The sequence below is a fragment of the Thermobia domestica genome, chromosome 12 (assembly GCF_964235325.1).
Source record: "Thermobia domestica chromosome 12, izTheDome1.hap1.1, whole genome shotgun sequence".
Taxonomy (NCBI): domain Eukaryota; kingdom Metazoa; phylum Arthropoda; class Insecta; order Zygentoma; family Lepismatidae; genus Thermobia; species Thermobia domestica.
In genome coordinates, this window is record NC_137465.1 from 130,051,916 (window position 1) to 130,074,558 (window position 22,643).

At 35.0% G+C, this 22,643-nt stretch overlaps 1 protein-coding gene across 1 annotated transcript in view; it reads right to left on the reverse strand.

Annotated features, from left to right (window-relative positions):
• Window positions 1-11,199, reverse strand: part of DCP2 (decapping mRNA 2) — a 53,119-nt gene extending 41,920 nt beyond the window's left edge. Inside the window, exons 1-2 of the mRNA XM_081734103.1 lie at window positions 11,066-11,199; window positions 8,270-8,369 (exon numbers count right to left, since the gene is read on the reverse strand). Coding sequence (XP_081590229.1) covers window positions 8,270-8,328 — 59 coding nt within the window. The 5' untranslated portion in view covers window positions 8,329-8,369; window positions 11,066-11,199. The remainder of the gene's footprint in view (window positions 1-8,269; window positions 8,370-11,065) is intronic.
• Window positions 11,200-22,643: the final 11,444 nt, after the last annotated feature.

Here is a 22,643-nt window from a genome sequence, read left to right on the forward strand (position 1 = left end):
ATCGGCAAGTGGTGCATTACGAGCTCATTTACCTGGTCAAATCATCACTTCTGACCTTTACTTTCAGCAGTTTCAAAAGGTGCATCATGCATTGCGGCAGGAGGCGCCGACATTGGTGAATCGCAAGGGTGTGCTGTTCCTGCACGACCATGCCAAGTCACATATTGCAAAGAGGACCCGGGAGACCTTCCAGCAACGTAGCTGGGAGAGACTGTACCATGCAACATATTCATCGGACCTTGTGCCAACATTACCACTTGTTTTATTCCCTTGACAACCATCTCCGTGGGAGATCCTTCTCAAATGAGGGAGACCTGCCTAACACACTCACGGAGTTCTTTGCATCCACAACCGCCCGAGTTTTATCACCAGGATATTATGCTGCTGCAAGAACATTGGCGAAAGATGATGGACGCACCGTCCACTGTATTGCTCTTTGTTTATCATTACTCTAGAACAGCAAGAACTTTTTAAGTTACCTTGTATTTCAGGAATCAACAGGAGAAACAATTAATATAAACGAAGTCTGCATTCACATAAGCACCCACCGGTAAACACAAGCAATCTTATAACAAAATTAGTAACATAAGTGTAACAAACTAGTTGTAATGACAACCTTGACATTAGACGATTCAGCAACAATTTGTAATCTTCATCAATACGAATTCTTTAACGAAACAATGTTGCTTAAAGATTTACATTATCGGTATCTTTTCTGCTCTGAGAAACAATTAACACTAAAGTGTCCTTCCTCAGCTATAAATGTGCTTCTTTACTGTGGTAATAAAAATCTACTTGGGTTAATGTAACATTGTTATAGGCATCCTTCGTTCTACAGTAGTACTGCTTTCTCTTTATATGCTTAAGTGAATACAAACTTAGTTAATATCATCATTGAAAAATATTAACAGATTGATGGGAATAGGTTTCCTTTTAGTTTAATACTCCTTTTCTGCATTGCGACTAGTAGGTATTTGAAATAATCATATGAGAAAGAATAAAGAATTTGAAATAATCATACGAGAAAGAATAAAGATTTTGAAATAATCATATGAGAAAGAATTCGAAGTTTGAATGTTCATGTGGCCGAATTGAAGAAAATCACGACTTTTTCAAATATATATATATTATTACTTAAATCACTTGTACCCCGATTTTTTTAAAAACGGTATACAATTTCAATGATATGCCTTAAATAGTAAAGCACGAGGGTTTCAGGTTTCTTTTATTATGTGATGTTAGAATAAAAATAAGTCGGTAGATTCCTGATATTTATGTTATGTTTTTCCAAGGTACTTTTCAAACGTGACAGTTTCTCAGTAGCAGTATATTATTATTCTCCCAATATATAAAAGTGGGCGATCACAGTGATCCCCATAATTCACTTCACAATATTTGCACGAAAGAAAGATATTTATGATAATGTTAGTACTTATTTCTTTTCGAGTGTCTTTATCAGTAAAGAACTAAAGTAAAATACGCTATCATTTTGCAAACCAAAAAATTTTCCATTGGTTGCACAGCGTGTATATATACTTTCCCAAGGAAGGAGGTGCAATTTCCCACTTTTTCTTAATATATAAAAACTATTTCGAGGCTGTCAGTCTCATCATCAACGGTAAACGAGCAATCCCTTTGAAATGAATTTTTGAACACAATTAGTATTTGTAGTGTTGAAACGTTTTTTTCTGGTTTTTTTCTGGTTTTTTTTTTTTTTTTTTTTTAAATTAAAGACGACGTTCTTTTTCATGTTTTTTTCCAAATGTCTGTTTTTCTGGCAACTATTATTTACAGATTTATGTTTCAGATAAGTGAAATAATCAGCAGAACTTGAGTCGAAGCAATCGTAACTTACAAATCCTTTGTTTCTTTCTACCTATGCTAGCAAAATTGTGTGATTATTGTACTGTCACCCCCACCACCAATAAAGAAGTTCGCATATACTGTAACTTCCACATTTCCATTAATAACTCAGTTTTCTTCATACATTATCGCTTCTTTGTGGTTTCCTTATTAACAAAGCAGTGTAATACTGAATAATTATTTATAATTTTGGAGAGAAATAAAGCAAAATAAGAAAACTGTAAGCAAAAGGCCTTTATTCTTAGGAAATTTTAGTCTGTCAAATAATTACGCAAAGCATATTCCGGGGAAATTACAAGGAAAATGATTCGACACAGTACACAGATATTAGGAACACTCACTAACATGTGAAGTTATTGAACAGAAACATGAACTAAAAAGAAAACTACGTATTTATGCGATCAACATACAATTCATACTTCATGCACAGTTCCAATATACAAAATCAATCAATATCTTCAGTTGAAATTACTAAAAAAGACAGAAAATGACTATTTAAAACTTTAAGTGTAAACCTGCGATTGGAGCGCTCTATTAGCAATATTACAACATATCCTTTCATAAGTTGCCTCGGAGGTCAAGCGGGTTTAGTAGTGCTGTTGAAATTCAAATAGAAGGGCGGCAATTCAAATCTGCTTGCGGAAAGATTTTTTTTTTTTTTTTTTTTAATATAGGGAAACATTTTTTTTAAAACATAAACTTATATTTTGACGTGCTTGAAAAAACAAAATCAGATGAACTGTCAGGTTTCAAAGTTCAGTAACAATTATTCACAGTCAACATTTCTCATTAACGTTAATACCACATCTGTTATAATGAGAACAAATTTCTGATTTGAACACCAACCTTAAACCATACGTCCAAAATGAAAATTATTCATGTGCCTGATACTTGATACCTATTGCAATATACAGATGTATATGTAGAGAGAGTGAGAGTGGGAGTCTGTGTGAGAGAGATAAAATATATATGCTTGTATTTTTAATTAAGAAATTTACTGTAATAATTCATAATCTGGATTTTTATAAAGCGATTTGAACAATCACATAGAAAATGTATACTGTTTAAAATTGAATTAAATTGCAACTCCAGTAATCTGTAATATCTTATGTTTCTTACTTATTTACATCCAATGTTTACTTGTTTTATACTTTATAGCATGAATATTAGCTGCTTTGTAAGACGAAATTATCTATACATTAGATTTAATTAGGAAATCAATATAGTTGCTGTAAGAACAAGTTTATGGAAGTGAAGTGTACAATAATGGTTGTATTTGAAACAGAGTTTGCGTAATGAAGTAAATATTTACACCGCCAGCCTTGCAAAAATGTGCAGTTTAAATTGTCAATCTCATCATTTTACTTATTTCTGTTCAATGTTCATGGAATTTAGTTTAACATTTATGAAACATTCAACCACTGACCTGGTAGTGAAACATATTTAATAATATTATATTGAAGCTCGTGTCTGTGACACACTAGATTCCGAGCTCACTCCCAGCTTTGTGAGCACTTGATAATATTTTATTATTATATTAGGTAAAATATTATGGGAAAGAGCTAAATTAAATAAAAAATGAAATATTTCAGTTCAACGTTCCAATATTACGCCCTGTAGGCGGGAAGGTTCTTGAATGCTGGCCCGCACATACAGGTGAATCTGGGTTAGTAGCCAGGTTGATTCCTTTCTTTATCACCTTTCAACACACAGCTTATATAGCAGGGTTTCTACTGATCTGGAGAAATCTATTTCCCTGACCTTCCCTGGCCTTTGGCAGGAAATTCCCTGACTTTCATGACAGGTGTCGGATGTCGTTGACATATAAATAAGGAATAAATAACTGTGAATATTTATATATGAGAACATTTATTCTATAGAGACAAATAGTAATCAATTTCTCATACGTACATTCTGCTTACCACTCATAAACAGGGTGTCTACTGAGTTTAATTTTCAAAATTCCAGTATATTTCCAGTATATTCAGGATAACTATTAGCAAAATTCCTGTACCTAATACATTGATTTTTTTAAAAGTTCTTTAGGAATAATTACACTCTTGATGATTTCAGGTTTGTAATTGTTTTACCATCAACAGAATACTTTATTTTTAATAAATTTAGTTAACCTTGATTTTTTTGAAAAACAATGATTTTTTTAACATTTGTAAAGGGCCTCCCAACTCCCCTCACAGCCCTTCACTCCACCCATTGCTTTAAATATCTAATTACAAAATATATACAACACTTGCTTTAGAAAAAATTAGTCTCAATGGATACAAAATTGTTTCTAAGACTATTAAAACAATTACAAAAAAGTATTGTTGACAAATTACCGGTTTCATGATTTTTCCAGTATGTGGATCAAAATTCCAGTACATTTCCAGTATTTACAGTATCAGCAGACACCCTGATAAAAATCTGAGCAACGCTTCATACTGTGATCATTAATGGTTGGCTAGACTGAAATTGGTGTACAATTAATGTTAGAAAAACATATTTTATACAATATCCCTGATTTCCAGTCTTTTTTCTTGAGTTTCTCTGACCAGAACCATTTTCCCTGACCAGTAGGAACCCTGTATAGTAATGCCTAGGGAGCGATAGCGAGTGAAGGCGGGTTAGTAACCCAGGTTGATTACTTTCTTTATCACGACTCAATTGGTATGCGGACCAGTGTTCTACAACCCTGCCCTTTTTTGCAAGGGAGATGATTATAGCAAGACTAATGATATAAGAATCTGTGGAATGAGAAAGGGGGAAGAAACGAGAATACTTCGAGAAAACGATGTTGTCCACCACAAGCTTACTTGGCCGGAATTGAACCAGAGACCCTACGCACCAAAGGTAAGCGATTTACCAGTGAGCCACCGTGCCCCATAAATTAAATAAAAAAGATAAGTAATAGGCCCTATACAATTGAATATTGTATGTAAGAAACTTAATGTTCATAAAGCTTCTTTTTCTTGAAGCTTTTGTAATTAATGTCGCAAATCGTCCGATGCTTTGTAATGTGTGCCGTCGGGATAGTATCGTCTGCCCCTTGCTGCTATTGATGGTATAAAAAGAGTGTTGATTTGATTTTAACGTCCCTTCCAGCAGCGACGCTACATGAGACGTAGAATCCGAATGACATGAGGCCACACCGGGAATCGACCCAGGGGTCTCCCACGCCAAAGGCGCGTATGCTAACTGCTTAGCCACGAAGCCGGTATAAAAATAACAAACCACACATTACACCATATCACTTCACCGACAGATTTATATTTTGTGATCAGCTAAATAGTATTCTTCGATTTCATAGCAAAAAATGTTTTTGTTTCTTCATGCGTTGTACGAAAAATACAAACAGTAAACACAATAAAAACAAAACAAGGAAATGGATTCAATGCAAAGTGCTTTGCCTCTCTCGAATAAATAACTCAATGTATTACAAGTGCATATCTACGCCTCGAACATTTCTAGTAGAATTATTAAAACGCACTTGCTTTACAACTTGCCTGTGTGGTCTAGTAGCTAGCACACGCGACTGTGGGGTACGGGGTTCCGGGTTCGATTTCCGGAATTTTGAATCTTCTCGATGTGTGTGTGTTCGTGTCCCTGTTGTTCAAGGTTACTGGAAATAACTGTAAAACAAGTATAACCGAGTAGGAAATATACACAAGGTACTGACAAAGGGAAAGCAAACTATGGTAAATAAACTTCGGGGCCATCTTTTGCGAGGCAGTAGCACACATTTAAAGTGTTAATATCTCAAACTGGGAGAGCGCAATAGCCAGAAATAGCGAAGAAAAAACGTCTTAAAGCTTCCGACTCGCCGCACATATGATACGACACGTGAAGTTATCAAGTGACAGTGTGGTAGAGTTAGGAACATCTACGACTCGCGTGCAAAGGGTCCCCGGTTCGATTCGCGCTCGAGTCAACTTTATTGCTTTTTGCTTTAACCATTAAAAATCTTTATGTTTTAAGTCCCACAGTTATGAGATATACGATATGGACACTGAAAATTAGGTACAGTTCTCAATTTAGACCACATTAATCAGGAACTATTATAGATACGACTATTAAAGAGTGTGTCAAACAGTGGAAGTGCAAAACTTGTGCAGTAACGTGATTAATCAGTGTTAGTGTTAGTGCCTAAATCAGTGTTTAATTAGTGCTATCTCTAAATGGAATAAAAAATCATACAGGGAAAATCAAGTAAAAATTAGTGATAATTGGCATTAGCTTAACATGGGAGAGAAACCAAAATGATATAGAGGAAACGAAATCATACAGAGAAAAAACAAGAATACGAGTTCAACATCAATTGAAGAAATTATCAAAATTAATAATAAATTGAAACTAAATAAATAAATAAAAATTAATAAATAAAACTGCAAATAATTAATCAAGAAAGAACTGTAAAATAAATAAAACTAATAAACCAAGGGACTGATTCAAATAATTATGTGAAGATCAAATAAAAGATAAATAAAAAGTTAATTAAAAAACATGACTGATTCAAATAATTATGTGAAGAAGATCAAATAAAAGATAAAAAGTTAATTAAAAATCATAATCAAAATTTATCAATAAAGCAGCTAATGATCACTACTGAATACTAATAAATAGAAGAATAGATAACCTTAGATAGTGTGTTTAACAACATAATGTTTCAAACTAGATTAGATTAGGTCTAAGGACTAGTATTAGGTTAACTAGGATATATAAGATTATGTTAGGTTAGGCTAGACAGTTTAGTGCAGAGATGCAAATAACCACTGGTTTACTCGCCCGCGGCGAGTGGTTCATCCGTGCGGGCCAGTATTTAATATTATACCGAAGGTAAGTACATGATTTCTATTGTGGGATGTGAGCTAGTAAAATTTTGTTGCTCATTTGCTCCCTGGTTTAGTGATGGTAATTTCATTATAAGGATAGGTGTTTACTGTGACTAGATAGATAGAAACTACTTAGAAAGGTAGGAGTCAAGGTCAAATTAGTATAGCACTATGATAGAATTTTTTTTGTTTGTTTTCTTCTCGTTTTTGTGCTGTGGTTTTGTTTCCTTCCCTCCCCCTTTTCTGTTCTATTTTCCAATACTAAAATGGATATGAAAATAAAATAAAAAAGAAATGGCAAGGATGATAACCCATTTCGGTTGTAATTATCAGATACCGGATCTGAGCCTAAATTGAGAAAAAGTAAGCCTTACCTGGCCACCAAATACAACGGTGTTTATTCCTTCGACTATGGGCTACTTGTCCATCTAAATTAGTTCAGATCCGGCCAGTAGTTACCACCTACAAGGAGAGTCAATCCGCGCTGAGCGTCCCTGACCGAACCCGGTCGCCAAATACAGCATTTTTCACTAACCAAATTTGGTTCACATCCGGCTAGTAATTACCATGAATAAAGTATCACATACATTCACACGTGAAGTGAAACTATAAGCTCCGGTATGGTTACAGCGAGAGCTAAAAATCGCAATGTTTGAAGACCCATAACAAAAAAACATGAGATTCCTAAGTATCAAACTTTTTTTTTTTTTTTTATGTAGTATGCCACAAAGCCTAGGGAGTCTTATTATTATTATTTTTTTTTTTCATTTCAAAAATAATTTGTTTTTCAAAGTTTAACTTTCAACAATTCTAAATATTGAAATTACGAAATATATCAGGAATTTGAAATAATTTTGAACGATGACTGACACTGAAATGTTAGATTACTGCCAGTTTAGTTTAGTAATTTAAGTAGCTATCGTGTTTTAAATCAAGACTTGCAGCCTAATCTAATTCCTACGGTGTAAATTTTGATTTAATTCGCATATTTAAACACTTCATTGTAAAGTATGAGCTTTTTTAGCTTATAAAGGGCTTTTGTCGACGAAGTGTATATACACTGAAGTGGGGTAAATGACGTGAGATCAGTACGCCCACTTTCAAATGTCAAGAGTTTTTGATTTGCTATCTATTATTTCTTAATTCAAGTCTGACTCCCAACTGCATCATGATTCTGGGTGAACATAAAAAAATACGAGATCTGGGAACCAAATACAAGACTGACAGACTGAAGACACAAACATTAACAACCCGAAAATATGGGATCGAAAAATCTTACGAAATAAAAATGTAAAGCGTAAATTGAATTAATTCTAACTCATTAGGCGCATTAGAGCTCTCTCGTAGCTATATGGTTAGGTGCGCGTCTTTGACGCTTGAGACCCAGGTTAGATTTCCGGTGGAAGCTTATATGGTTCGGATCTTAGGTTAAGCTTTAGGTCTTCACCTCACATAGCCTCGGTAGTTAAACTGACGCTAAGCTCTAATTTAATCCAATCTAACAATTATACGAATTGTCTTATTTTATTGAACATTAGGGTATTAAACTCGTACAGCAAGTAATAACGAAAAAAAATTACCTGCTTAAGTCATCTAATATATCACGTGGAATGGAATGTTCTACTGTGGTCACCTCCATTATCACATTTAATATTTCTCACTCTTTTACAGGGCTACTGCCTAAAAGAAACATGAAATAAATTAATTCATACAGATCAACATTAACAAAAAATTCAAATTGCACCAGAAACTCTTTACATATACATATATTCCACAAGATATGAAAGAAGAATTCAGGCGTTCCCGATTCCCTATTTTAACTTTTTTGTGCATAACGTCCACTGAAGTGGACATTGCTGATTGGTTACAGTTGTGTTCTGTTCTAACTCTCCACGCGCAACTCAAGTGCATTGTTCGTCAATAGCAGTTAACTGGGTGGCATGACGATCTTAATTTTTCTGCCATCTAGCGTGAAACTCTGAAAGCGGGGGTGTGGAATCCTCAGTTCACGCTTGAAACAGGCAAAAAAGAGGCATGGCGAGTTCTTCTGGAATATCTGCTGATATGTTCTACGGGAGGCGTGCCAAACAAATGATTATCTTTTCTTTTCTTTGTTGCAATGTCTGAAACAAGCTGACATCATGATATTATCATGATTTGTTCTTTTATCTACAGAAATAATCCCAACAGACATGTTCCATGTAGTGGACGGCATCCACTTGAAGCACATTTGTCTGCAACAATTTGTCCACTGTAGTGGACTTCGTGTATCAAATGAAGATATGATTGTTTTTGCAAAAAGTGTTCTTGCCAATTGCAGAAATATAATGGGAGCCTCATCAAACCTTCTGATTCATATATGTAAAAAAATTTGGGTTCGCTTTCCAGTTGATGTCAACACACTTGACTCCAACATGTTATGGTGGACAAAATTGCTATGTTCAGAACATCTCCAAAAAACAAAGAATTCACAGATTCTGCAGAAAGATGGAAAAGAAGAATTCAGAAATCATCAACATATCTTGTCCCTTCTCTCTAAAGATCTACAACATGCGTATAGGAGGTATAGACAAGATGGACTTCCGCTCTCTACGCCCAAGTCTACTAGCTTTGCCCTTTCCTGACTTGGTTACATACCATTTGTGCTTTTTAGTGGCCACCTAACACAGGCCGGTTCGTGTCCTTTGTGCTGTAGTTTTTATGCCACACATCCGGGCGATGTATTTGTACACAAATAGTAATTTTCTAGGCACTGTTCGAGCAGACGGTTCTAACAAATTTTGACACTTTTCTTATAATTTCAGGTTAGCTTAGACCTTTGCATTTCTTCTAGAAGAGCATACACTAAATGAGGAGCTCCATTACTACTTGCAGATTGACTTTAGGAGGGCTCAATGTAAACACACTGTGGATATATGGCATAAAATCTAAACATGAGCCAACTTGTACTAGGTGGCCACTAAAAATCACGAATACTCTCTGACCGAGTCAGGGCAGGAGCACAGCAATGAGGCCCGAGCAGTAACGACGGTAAGATAGTAAAAGAGTACACTTACACATACAATACTTTCACTATCACTCAAAATTCATTTCAATATACACTAATGACTTACATTCACACTCTCATTCCTTCACAAAAAATGCTTCACATCGTACTTTACGTATAAATTTTCTATTTGGTAGAACCTTCTGCTCGACTGAACCCATTTTCTATTCCAAAGTGTAAAAGTTTACGCGCCTCTGTTTTGAAGGTAACTGAATTATAACTCAACCTAACCTAACCGAATGTAATGTAACGTAATCTAATCTAATCAAATGTAGTACATTTTGATACTTTATTATTATTATTATTATTTTCATGTGGTCTGGCGATACAGCACAAATGCCTTCGTGAATCTTAAGTGTAGCACGACGGAAAGAAGTATTTTCGTATGCGTTCTTTAACTCGAAAGTGTTTGATAGGGTACTGCACTTTCAAACGTCCCCACCTTGAAACAAGTAAGGATGGTATCATTCACGAATTCTTAGTAGCATTTTCGAAGCTACATCCTACATCGCAGTGAGAAGGTAAGGATGCCTTCCTTCAGTACTTTGAGTAGTGCGTAGCTTGTAACACTTAAAGAGCTTCAAGTTACTAATTTTGCTATATATGTGAATATGTGTAGGAAAGCGCAAATGAAGCATGAAAATAAATATTTGTGATTACCAGTGAATAATGGTAAAAAAAAAAAAAAAAAAAAAAAAAATGAAAATGGGGTAATTCTAGGTAATAAGAACAGATACCGGTTAAGTAGTAATATAACGTTGAAAACGGATTTATGTGGGTCTCATCTGGGCGGCCTATGCGACAGTTTAGCCAAACGAGTTAGTACACAAACGATTAAAAACAATAATTTATAAACTCAGGGGAGGGGCACAATTTCCCCTTCCTCGCTTATCTGTTGGATTATTAAGATTCACAACTATTTTTATTCCTCTTTTTAAATAACAAGGTATATCTTCTGTAAATTTTACAAATCTATAAGGCCTTTCTGGCGTAGAGTAGCTTAAGGCATGTTAAGGATTAGTTTAGTTATTTCTGAACCTACTCTGCACCACTTAACTCATCTATGGTTCTCTAAAATAGGATAGGACTTTGCAATTACCACTATATGTGACTAGTTAGTTTATTTAAACCTTTTGGATATTTCTACTAATATCCTTAAACTTATCGTGCCCCAAATGATTTTTAAAAAAAGGTTAAAATGGTGCTAAGTCCAATTAATTTGAACGAGAGTCGAGGATAGTTATCAAAATACAGAAATCTGTAAGACCACATTAAATTGAGTTGTTTGTAAGAGTGTTTAAAGCAATTTTTTAACTTAAATAATGCTTACATTTCACATAGAACGTCTGGTTTTCACGTTACCGATGAATTTCATGAAACAATTCATTCTCCATCTCTTTCAAAACATATGTAGCAGTGTTGCTAACGACTACTCACAAAATTCACAGCTCTTCACATGCTTGGAAACTTTTAACTTTTTATTTTCCCGGGGTCTTTAAAGAAAATTTTATAGTTTATACTGTTTCTAGACGATCTAAAAATTGTTTCAAGTTCATTCGAGACTTGTTCAAATGTCTTCAACAAGGTCTTGTTGAGGTATTGAATGGTCTTGTTCAAGCTTTCTTGGATCGTCTACAAGCAGCATTAGAACACTAAGGTTATGAAGGACAGGAGTTACTATTAATGTCGGTTCTAACTACGACCGAAGCTTGAAGTGCAATTGCTATGCACACAGAACCAGTGATTTATCTACACCCCCTAACACCCTCCTAAAAGTTTCAGACACCCCCGGAAATAAATTCCTTAAACCCTTCCAACTATGGGGGCAATATTAAAAAGATTCATTCTTGTTCTACTTAAAGCCCTCTAGGACTTTGTAGAAAATATTTTAAATGATCTTATCTTTATGCAGAATGGGAATTCCGTTCTGAATAATTTTAGAGACAGGGAATTCTATGCGAGAAGGGATTTTTTAGGGAAACACAGCAGCAAAAAGCTTGACTCCTAGCGTGTTTGTATGCAGATCGGAACTCATGTATAAAATGGCTGTAGCAATTAGGGCGGGAACTAAATCCAAGCAGTCAAAATACAAGAAAAATTCTGAAGAGGGCAAAATCAGGAGTACTTATTGGTTGTACCAGTGCACACCCTATTAAGATTATTTTTCCCTCCAATTGTCATATATTCTAAAATGTTATCCGTATTTTTTTAACTGAAATATCCTTTTCTTTCTTTTAAAATGCTGAAAAGTCAATAAAACGTAAATATATTATAATAAAAGGGCAGATTAGCTTTAATTACTTTCACACATACCCATATGAAAAGTTCTGGGTATTTATTATATCTTTAATACATTTGAAATACGTTTAGCATATTGCAGTAAGACCATTCATTTTAATTACGAAAAGTAACTGTGATGCTATTTGATTTTTAAAAAGTAGTTCTTGTGAGGTAGCATATAGTAGTCTTTTATTTTGAGTAATGTATAAATATTTTAATTCTGAAATACTGATCAAGATTTTTTAATAAAGATCAAAATGTGAAATATATACTTACTATAACAGTCTTACGTCTTTTATTGGGTTTTCAGCATTTAAAAAAAAATATTTCCGTAAAGTGAAGAATTTGAGATAACATTTTAGATGCATAACAGTTAAAGAAAAAATAATCATTCTTTTATTAATCTGCATCTATAGTTCTGTCGCTTGAATTTAGTCTGTTTTGTCTGAATTTCCCTTGAGGTTTGTCATCTTGAATTTTGTCCGGCATTTGTAATAATCTGTTTGGCAATTCTAACAGAGGCTGTAAGAAGAAAAACTATTTCTTCAAGTTTCATCATAAATTTTAAGTGTTATTCTTCTTGTTCTCAGAAAAATGACGAGCATACAGTTCTTTATCAGCAATGTTATTCACATTTACTTTGGTAAAGATGAATATGATTTTTTAAAAAAAAAATACTTGCTGGCAAATGGAAAATTGATTGACTCAATTCGAAGAAATCCGTTCGATATTGTAACTGAAACGAACATAAAATAAAATTAATTCGGTATAATATCAAATTATTTCACATCAAGAATGTATTTACTTTTTCAGTAGTTCATCTCTAACATGCTAAGAGTCTTGTCTTGTCTTGTCTTCATCACCATTAATGGTGTTTAATCCCTCATTCTCTTTTATGACCGTGATTTCTGAAATTCGTTCCCTTTTACGGGTACGATGAGTGCTTTGGCACCTTGATTCTGATTGGCTGATAGATGTCACGTTATCTTAGGTCCTAGTATATTTGAAATTCGTTACATTTTACGGGTAAAATGAATGCTTTAGTACTACGATGCTGATTGGCTGATAGATGTCACGTGATCTTAAGCCCTGGGACTTTTGAAATTCGGTCCCTTTTAAGGGTAAGATGAATGCTTTGATACCTGATTCTGATTGGTGGATAGAGGTCACGTGATTTTAGGTTCTGGGATTTTTAAAATTCGTTCCCTTTTACGGGTATCCTCTTTGATGTGTACTTTGGTACTACGATACTGATTGGCTGATAGAGGTCACACGATTTTAAACCCGCCACACGGTGAATAGGTTACATGGTATAACGTTATGAGTCATCTTTGTGGGGAATGCCTCACTTTGAATTTTTGAAATTCATTTCTTTTATGGGTATTCTCTTTGATGAGTGCTTTGGTACCTCGATTCTGATTGGTTGATTGAAGTCACATGATCTTAGACTCCACCAACGTAAGAAATTTAAATTTTCATGTCACATGATATGACGTCATGAGATCAGGCGATCCACCCTTGATCGTGATTTTAGAATTACGTTTCCTTTTATTGTTACTGTACTGATTATGTACTGAAGTTCACCTTAAATATCATCGTTCTCTTTGATAGTTAAGATGGTTCTTACCTTGATGGAGAAGTTGCCCAGCTTATATGTTCACGTGTGGAGATTGAGTACAGAATCTTCTACTTGAATTAGCATGTCTCTGAAACGATACATTTATTTTCTAACAATGTGAAATGGGGAGCATCCTAATTGCTAAAAGAACAACTGAAGAGATGATGCTTTGCTTAAATCCGGTTGGTTCATTGTTAGAACTCTTACCAAACATTGTTGTGAGCTTGAGCGATTTTTAAACGTTCAGCGTTTTGTTGCTCAGTAAGCGCTTCATTGATGGAAACAGTGTTGCCAAATTATTAAAACCTAAACTGCTACGATTCTTTTTGAAACGGTTCCACAGAGTGCAAGAATTTTGCGAAAAAAATTTCGAACAAAAAAATTTGTAACAAAAAATTGCAAAACAAAATTTTTCGAACTAAATTTTCAAACCAAAATTTTTTCGAACTAAAAATTAAAGACCAAATTTTGGAAACAAAGTTTTAAATCAATTTTTCGAATGAAATGTTTCAAACTAATCATTTAAACAAATCTTGGGAAAATTTTCCACCTTAAATTCTCAAACCAAATTTTCAAGATTAACATTATTTGAAAATGAGTGTTCGGGGTTTCAAGAAATAACAAAACATTTTTTCAACTTGTATTTTAATGAAAGGTATGTGATTTCTCATACAATTTTATTAACACAATAGGTACAAAATCTAGGTGAATGAATACTTTGGGCGTATCATTATCTTCGAGTCTTGCAGACGTGTCCTGTAAAGGAAAAATGAAGCAATAGATTACAAATTTCTTTTTCCTGAAACAATAAAAAACGAGTAAATATTGATAAGAGAAATAAATACTCGTAATAGATGAATGTGTAGCACTCTTTCGCCAGTTCCCTCTTCCTCCTCTGGGTGCAAGATGACTGCATTTTCTTCTGTTCATGGCAGTGTTGTTGCTTTATGAACTCGCAACACCAAGATGGCTGCATTTTTTCTTGGTGTTGCTGCTTTATGATCAGGGGAAAAAAAGAAAAAGGTAGAAGACTGTTAGAATGGTGGCCTCTTTGGGTATTTACAGTTTTTCTTCATTTTCTTTTTCTTGTTCCAGCTTTCGTTTTTTAACGTACCCGTACGGAACCGTATCATACGAATTGCGTTCTCTAAATCGCCATTTTGTATACTGGATGCTGTAAATTTTTCTTCTTTGCGAGTGGCAATAGTATGATCTTTGGTCCTGCATATTTTATAAGGGATGGAAATGGAGACTTATCCACTGCATTGATTGAAAATCATTTCTTTTAGGGTGTTGAAATTTAAATGTTGTTCTGCATCGTAGTTTAAGGTAAATCCTCTAATCTTCCATATGTAGCTGGTGACGTTGGTGTCTGGATTATGTATTTCTAAACTGTAATTTTTCGGCCCTCCACTAAGAAATATCTTGATGTAGGCTCGTTGTCCAAAAGAATCCATGTCATCTGATAAACATCCGATCTATCTCATCTGATAAATATGTGGAAGGTTCAGTGGTTGGCTGCCCCCCGGATTTCTGTAAATATTACAGAATCAGTGTTGAAATATAAAACACGTTCCTGCAACATTTCCAAGTATTTGTACAGTTCCAGATGTGCCTGACATGTTGTAAATGCACCTAAAACGACATCGGTGTTTTGATTTTGAACAGGCACATGTTCGCTGTACTCCCAGAACGCATACAGCATGGTATCATTGATGGGAACAATTTGATGTAGTTCACTGTCGGGGGAAGTGAGTTATTATAATATTCTTCAGGCCGATCGATCGTGGTCTGGCTAAAGGTCGTATGTTGGGATAGCTTGCCCCATAGAGAATTAAGACAAAGCTTAGATATACTTCTCCGTGCAGGATTATTTTCAATTTTGGCCGGGTCCAAAGCAATGCCTTGACACTCCAGGATGGTTTGTATAAATTTCGTTTTCTCTTCTTCGTTGACACATGAACTTGACCATTTAGAAGCTTCCATTTTTGATTTTAGAAACGTGTTGATGTATTCCGTGAACAAACCACCTATTTTCGTGATGGGGTCATATTGTTCAATATCATAATCGCAAATTTCAAAGATTTCCACCTAATTCTATTGCCTTTTGTATTTCGTATGATACGCAGGTTCCATTGAGGCATCGCTCCTGATCGTAGTGCGTACATGTTGCTGTAGGGTCTGGGTTCATTTCTTCGGCACACGCAGCACACAGTGGATACAGTAATTTTTTGTTGCATCAATATGGGAGAAGACCATGATAAAGGTGGCGACTTGGCAATATCGTCATTTTGATCAGACCATTGACTTTACTTATTGGTGGTATATTTTCGTCTCCCTGTAGATAAATTCTAGGATTTTCTACAGTGTATTTAGCGGACTTATTGATGAACGGATACAAAGAAACACTATCAAGATATCTGATTTTTTTCCTGCTTTTCGTCGACTTGATGGTTCAATTTCACACAATTGGTCCTGCCTCCAAAAAGCTATCTCTTAGATTTAAGGGGTTACGATTCATGTACGGTTGATTCTTGAGATATGTCGTCATTGCTGGATTTTGTTTCAAGTACTGTTTAAACTCACACTCCCATATTTCATGTACAATGTATCCCAATTCACGCAGTCTTGCATTTTTTCGTTGCGTTCGTTCATAACGGAATTCCATGGTGTCTTCTGGATTGCCGTGATGGGCTGATTACGTCCTGAAGTAATACATGATTTGCAACCATGATAAAAACATCCGACATGCTCATAGACGTGCTCTTCTAACGTCTCAGCATCTGGGTAGTAACCATCAACACGGAATCCCGCAATAAACGCTTCTTTTTGTCGAGCCGCATGTAAGATTTGTTTACCTTTGGTTTTTTCAATGTAGGCCAGCCATTGCATTGCAGCGATCGAATGGGTACTTCTTAATCGATAACCATGTGCCGGTAGAATTCCAATGGTATTGGGCTTGAGGAAATTTTGACGGAATACTAAATTGGAAGCACTTGCAATCGTTATCGTCTCCAAGAATGGATCCACTTTGGTTTCTGCTTCAAATGATGTCATAAACGAAACACATGCTTGCCGCAGTACATTGACATCTTAAATGCAATACTTGATAATTTCCTTCTGAAAATCAAACGTATCATTACGATGGTCGTTGTACCACTGCATGAACTTGTTCCTCTCTTCAAGTTCAACGGATATTTCATTTGCACCATAATACTTCGTTTCTGGAACATGTCAAATATACGATTGATTTTCTTTGGTGCTGAAGAAATGGGGGAAGTAGCCTTTGGTTGCAGGTAAATTGAATGCTTTCGACAATGTGCTTAATGCCATAGGTAAGAAGTTCTAAGAGTCAATGAATGTTAGATTATTTAATGTTAAACTTAGTATCTTGGTCCCATTTAATATGAAGTCAGGTCTTCATTGACATTGTTCTAACATAGTCTTTAGAATAAAATGAGCATCGTAGCCTTTCGAATTGTGAGCGAGGCAGAAATCTTATTTATGTTGGGACGCCGTTCCCGTAAGTACTGAAGAGAATTATAAATCGGATCCTCTCCTTGAAAAATATGCTGTCGCTGACCACACGTACTGCAAGACTGCTGCATATTGTCAGTCTCAACGCATGCATAACATACTTGTTGTGCAACCAATAAATTCGGAACGTGTACAAACATGTTATCACCAATGTTTTTGTCCTGCATGGATTCTATATCGTAGAAAATCAATAAGACTTTCTTTGTATGCATGAGTGAAGGAACACCAGGTTTTAAGCATTGTCGATCAGGAAGCATGAAACATTGATGCGACCCTGGAACAATCTTCTTACAAACATTACAAAAGATCTCATTGCAGTCATGAATGCGTTGTCCAGTGTGCACAAAAGAATATACTTTGTAACATCTAGTACATTGTTTCACTATTTTACATACAGGTTCCCCTTGATGATATGGAGCATTTCGATGATTATTAAAGCATTCTTCTTCGTAAAATGAACGATTCCAGTCGTTGCACATCAGCGTTTGGTTCTTGTCACATCAGATCTTTGCAAACATTTGGAGCATGATACAGGACATCTTTTGACATGTCTGTTACGATGATCATACTTTTTATGGCACGCTTCACAATAGAACTTGGTTGCGAAACAAGCAGTTAAAGAATGGATAATATGAAAATGTCCAGCGAAACAAAACAAATTTATGAGAATGCGATTTTCTTCATTAGGTCCTTCGTATATGATGTCATGGCCTGAGAAACTAGTATACACAGTAATTTTATATTCTTTAAGATAAGACTGGAATTCCCGAATTTCATTTACACTGGCACTCCTGCATTTGTACATAACGCATCCACTTCTAGGTCCACAACATATTGAGATTGATGTTGATATTGCTTATGTCGTTTCACATCTACGTTCTTGTATTTCTTCTGACCAATAGCAATGACAAGGGCGTACATCAGACATCTTGAATCTTGATTTTTACGCGTACAATCCAGGGTTGGAAAAAATACAGTTTTTTTTCAAAAAGAACAAAACGTGTTTAAAACATGAAAAATGTGTTCAAAATGTTTTAAAACACACGAAAAATACATGTTTTAAACATTTTGAATTGTTTAAAACATGATTTAAACATACTTCAAAATCGTGTAATAACGTATTTATTAAGACTTTTTAGCTCTTCCAACCGATCTTTCCATTTATTTTATCCTGGTTAAGACTACATTGTGTTGGGTACAGAATATTTCAGTATAGATGAGTAATTTTCAAGTTGTTTCATATCACGACCCCCTTTTATTACACCTCTTAGCAGTGACTCTCATAAGTACTTTCTTGCTTGTAATAAGCTCTTCGGGTAGATTTTAAAATCTAGCCACTATGGAGATTTCACACAATCTATCAATATACGTGGCAAAACAAAAGCCCTTACCATCCTTGTGTGTTGAGAACGAGTTAAGGGAGAATGATGAAACTTGGAAGTGGTATGATACATCAGATGGTGTTATCAAGCACCATGCTGGATATCTTTCCTTGCTATTCGAAATTTCAAATTCAAAGGTTGCCATGTTACATGTTTTATGGCTAGAATGTTACCAGAAATACGATTGTGTGGTTATTTTAGTCCTAAAGCAAGTCATTTCGGAGTTACTGCTTCTGAAAGTTATGCCTTTAGGAGCTAAGCTCGCGTTTCCTGGAAGCGGGTGTGATTTTTGTTGCAAAATTGGATTACTATTTCAGAACACTGATGCTAATTATTTTAAAGTAATAAATTTTCGAAAGTAATGTATGAAGCACACTTCATATGCTAACTTTAGAATATTCTCTGTAAGCCTATGTAATTGGTTGTTTTTTGAGTCAATGTTTTATTGAAGAAAAGTAATATTTGGGGCGTTCAGAGCACAATGGATCCAAGTCAATTTTCAATAAAGTTCAGTTTTGCTCAGGAAATGAATTCTATTTCAAAACGTAATGTCTTCGCAGTCAAGAGTCCCAAACAAATCTAACTAAAACCATGCGAAAGGACGTGGAATAGTTTCATATGACAGCCACTAGACAGGGGCGTCAGTGGAACAGGAGAGCAACCGCCTCCATCCTCATCCTGAATTTAAAATTTTAGGGGCAGAAACGGTGTTTTAGAAATCTTTTGATAAACAAAATCCAACAGAAGAAGTTTTAGGTCCTTAACCGAACAAGTTTTAGGTCCTTACACCGAATAAATACGGAGAGAACATACGGATGATTAAAACTGGAAGGTTGCTTAGGAACAATTTTCAGAAAGTAGAGCCACATTCGGAATCCTTGGGCCAAAAAATGTACAAGAGAGCAATATAGGCCTGTCGCTCTTTGCGGCCAATGGAAATGGATTAAAACTAGTCAAAATCCGTATTTATTCGGTGTAAGGACTTCAAATTTTTATGTTGGACTTTGCTCAGCAAAAGGTTTCTAAATCTGCATTACTGCCCCCAAAATCTGAAATTCAGGGTAGGGGGCGGATGACCTCTAAACTAACGCCCTTCTCTAGAGGCAATCATATACAATTCTAGATTGCATCTCGTCATGTAGTTTTTCTTTCTTTCATCTCGGATTCATAGTTGTGAAAATATTGCGTTTTCCGTTGGTGTATTATTTTGGACATACCCTGCCTTTAATGTAATTATGCATCATTGACTATAGCATTCGGAGCTTGACTTGTTAATCATTCCCACGCTGCAGCATACACAATATAATGTTGATAGCTAAAATTTATGCGCAAGGAGGGGAAAGGTAGCCCTTCTCCACCTCCATCAACGCCCTTGTCTAGCGGTTTTCCTATGAAACTCTAGTCCACACACTTTCACGTGTTTTTTTGTTTCATTTATTTCGTATCCTTGGTTACAAAGATACTACGTTTGCTAAAGAAAAGTGAACCTTTCTGAAAATGGACTTGGATCCCTTGTGCTCTGAATGCTCCATATTTACAAATATTTTATAAAAGCTGAGTTAGAGTCAAATTTATCCTGCAACCAAAGTTTGTTCGAATCGCATAAAATTAGTTTGTTTAGTTTGATTGATTACAGTTTTGTATTAGTAGCAAGGCTATGTGAGACAGGGCTTTATGTTTAAAGTGGGATCCGAACCACTAGTTTTAAAATTTTACGTCGGATAGCAGTAAAAATCACTACAGCAAATTCTGACGTCTCATGCCTCTACCGTCAAAATTTAATGTTAAAAGACTGTAAATAGCACCCTGCAGCGTGGTGCATACATGCAGACAGACAAACGAATTGAGATCAAATTGTCCTAGACACTGACGTTCGGCGCTGATGTTACAATAAGTATCACGCTTTAATAGTTAGTTACACGGGCGACTGCCATACCTTGCGCTTTCTCGCCTGGTCCCTTCATACAAGCTATGCCAAGGTGTAAAGTTTTGAAGAGAATTCAGAACTGAGGTGGGGAAGAGGGACGAAATAAAATTTTCATAATATAATGAAAAATATATTGTTGATGCAAAATTAATTATTACCTGAAGTTCCCAGTTGCATGTCAATCATATCACTGAGATTAGAATCATCAGAAACTATTTTCTGATCAACACTTTTTCCATTTGTTTGGGTTTCCAGTTTTTTCACAGCATTGCATTTTTCATAATGGTTCTTCATTCTTTGCTTTCTCTATTTCTTTCTTACACGTTTTGCAACGAGCTTGTATGGTCATTTGCTCATCTGATGGAGTTTAAGTTATTTGAATAAATTTGCTCCAAATGATATCCTTTTTTTCTTCCCGTACAACTCATGTTAAACGATTCCAAGTTGAATCAACGAATCAACACAAAAACCAACATGTACTGTATCAACGAATGTCTGCATTATTTTAATTTCAGAACCGCAATTTAGCAAATAACATTTTGTTTGTTTTCTGAATACAACACAAAAATTTGTTTCCATGATAATTACTTTATTTATTCTTTAATATCAATTCTACAAGTAGTCCAATCTTCGACTACGACACTTTCTCGCAAGTTTACTGGGATTCATTTAAAGAACACAATGTACGGGGAAAAAATAAATTGTAGATCAGCACATTGACCTGCTGTACCCACGAGAAATCAAAACAATCACATGGGAAGAAAATAGTCTTAAGAATGGGTGGCAGTTTTTGATAATTTTCTTTCTCTGGCAGATTTTTTTTTTACAAAAATAAAATAAAAATAAACATATGTTAAAAACAAGTCTTAAAATATACACGTGTTTAAAACGAAATGTTTAAAATGTATACAAAATTTGTTTTAAACAAAATCAATTGTTTAAAACACGTTTTAATCACTTGTTTTAAACATTCTGTTTTAAACAAAGCAACCCTGGTACAGTCAGCGACAGTAAAAAGTGGAGGTTGGATACATAAGAAATGATAGCTTTTTCCAGTAGCAGAATAGTTTCACTGTATGTCTGATAGTTGGACAACCGACATGACAGCAAATACATGCCCGAAAACATAACATGCCAGGATATTCCTCCATTTGGAGGGAAAAGTATTACTATCTGAGAGCATCACTTAGAGAAACAATCACGAGATAAATCTGCAGAAATTCCATTCACTTTAAGATCAAAGAGATAGGAATTAATGCAAAGGAAATGAAAAGAATAATACGCATCATGTAGAGACCGAAAAAGTATGTAAAGCTAAACAAAATGAGAGAAGAAGAAAAGAGGGAAAGGAAAGAGCAAAAGACATGGGAATAAATTAAATTTTAACACTTAAGGATAAACAGTCTCCGTCTTTCCCCCTGCCCCCTGTATTGTCTTGGTTTTTCTCCCTTCATAGGATAAATCTCTTTCAGTATCAAACGCGAACATCATTCATAGTTTTTAATTCCTTGAAAAAAATGTAACTCAGTCTAGGCTCAGACTCGAACACAGAATCCTTAGAACGACAGTAACACACGGTACCCACTTATCTACACAGGCTCTATCAACTGCGTTTATAAATAACCCATTACACGCGCTGTTATCAAACGTGTTAAATCAGCCATTGTCGGTGAGTTACTCCAGTTACACTTGAAGTTGGAATTTTATTTACGGCCTTTAGCCATCTACGGCAACAGGCCCCATGTTTTCATTAAAAGCATTTGTTCTGTAGATTAAAATCAAGAATAAATTAATCTATTATGAATTAATCTCTAGGGTGCACCAACACACATACATTGTATATATATATATATATATATATATATATATATATATATATATATATATATATATACATAATGTTATTGATTAAGGATTAAATGAGTTATACCAACAGTAATGACACCTCGTAGCATTGTTACGTAACACACGCAATATAAATCAATTTTCTTTCTCTCAAAATACATTCCTGTATGTTTGTACAGTATTTGTCACTAATATTTGCTTTATTGCATTTTTTGTAAATTAACTTAAATTATTGGAGGTTAAGTAAAGTCAGGAAGGTTAAGATAAATATATGACTGCTTTATACGTGTGTGCACTCCAGAGATGGAGTGAGTCAGTG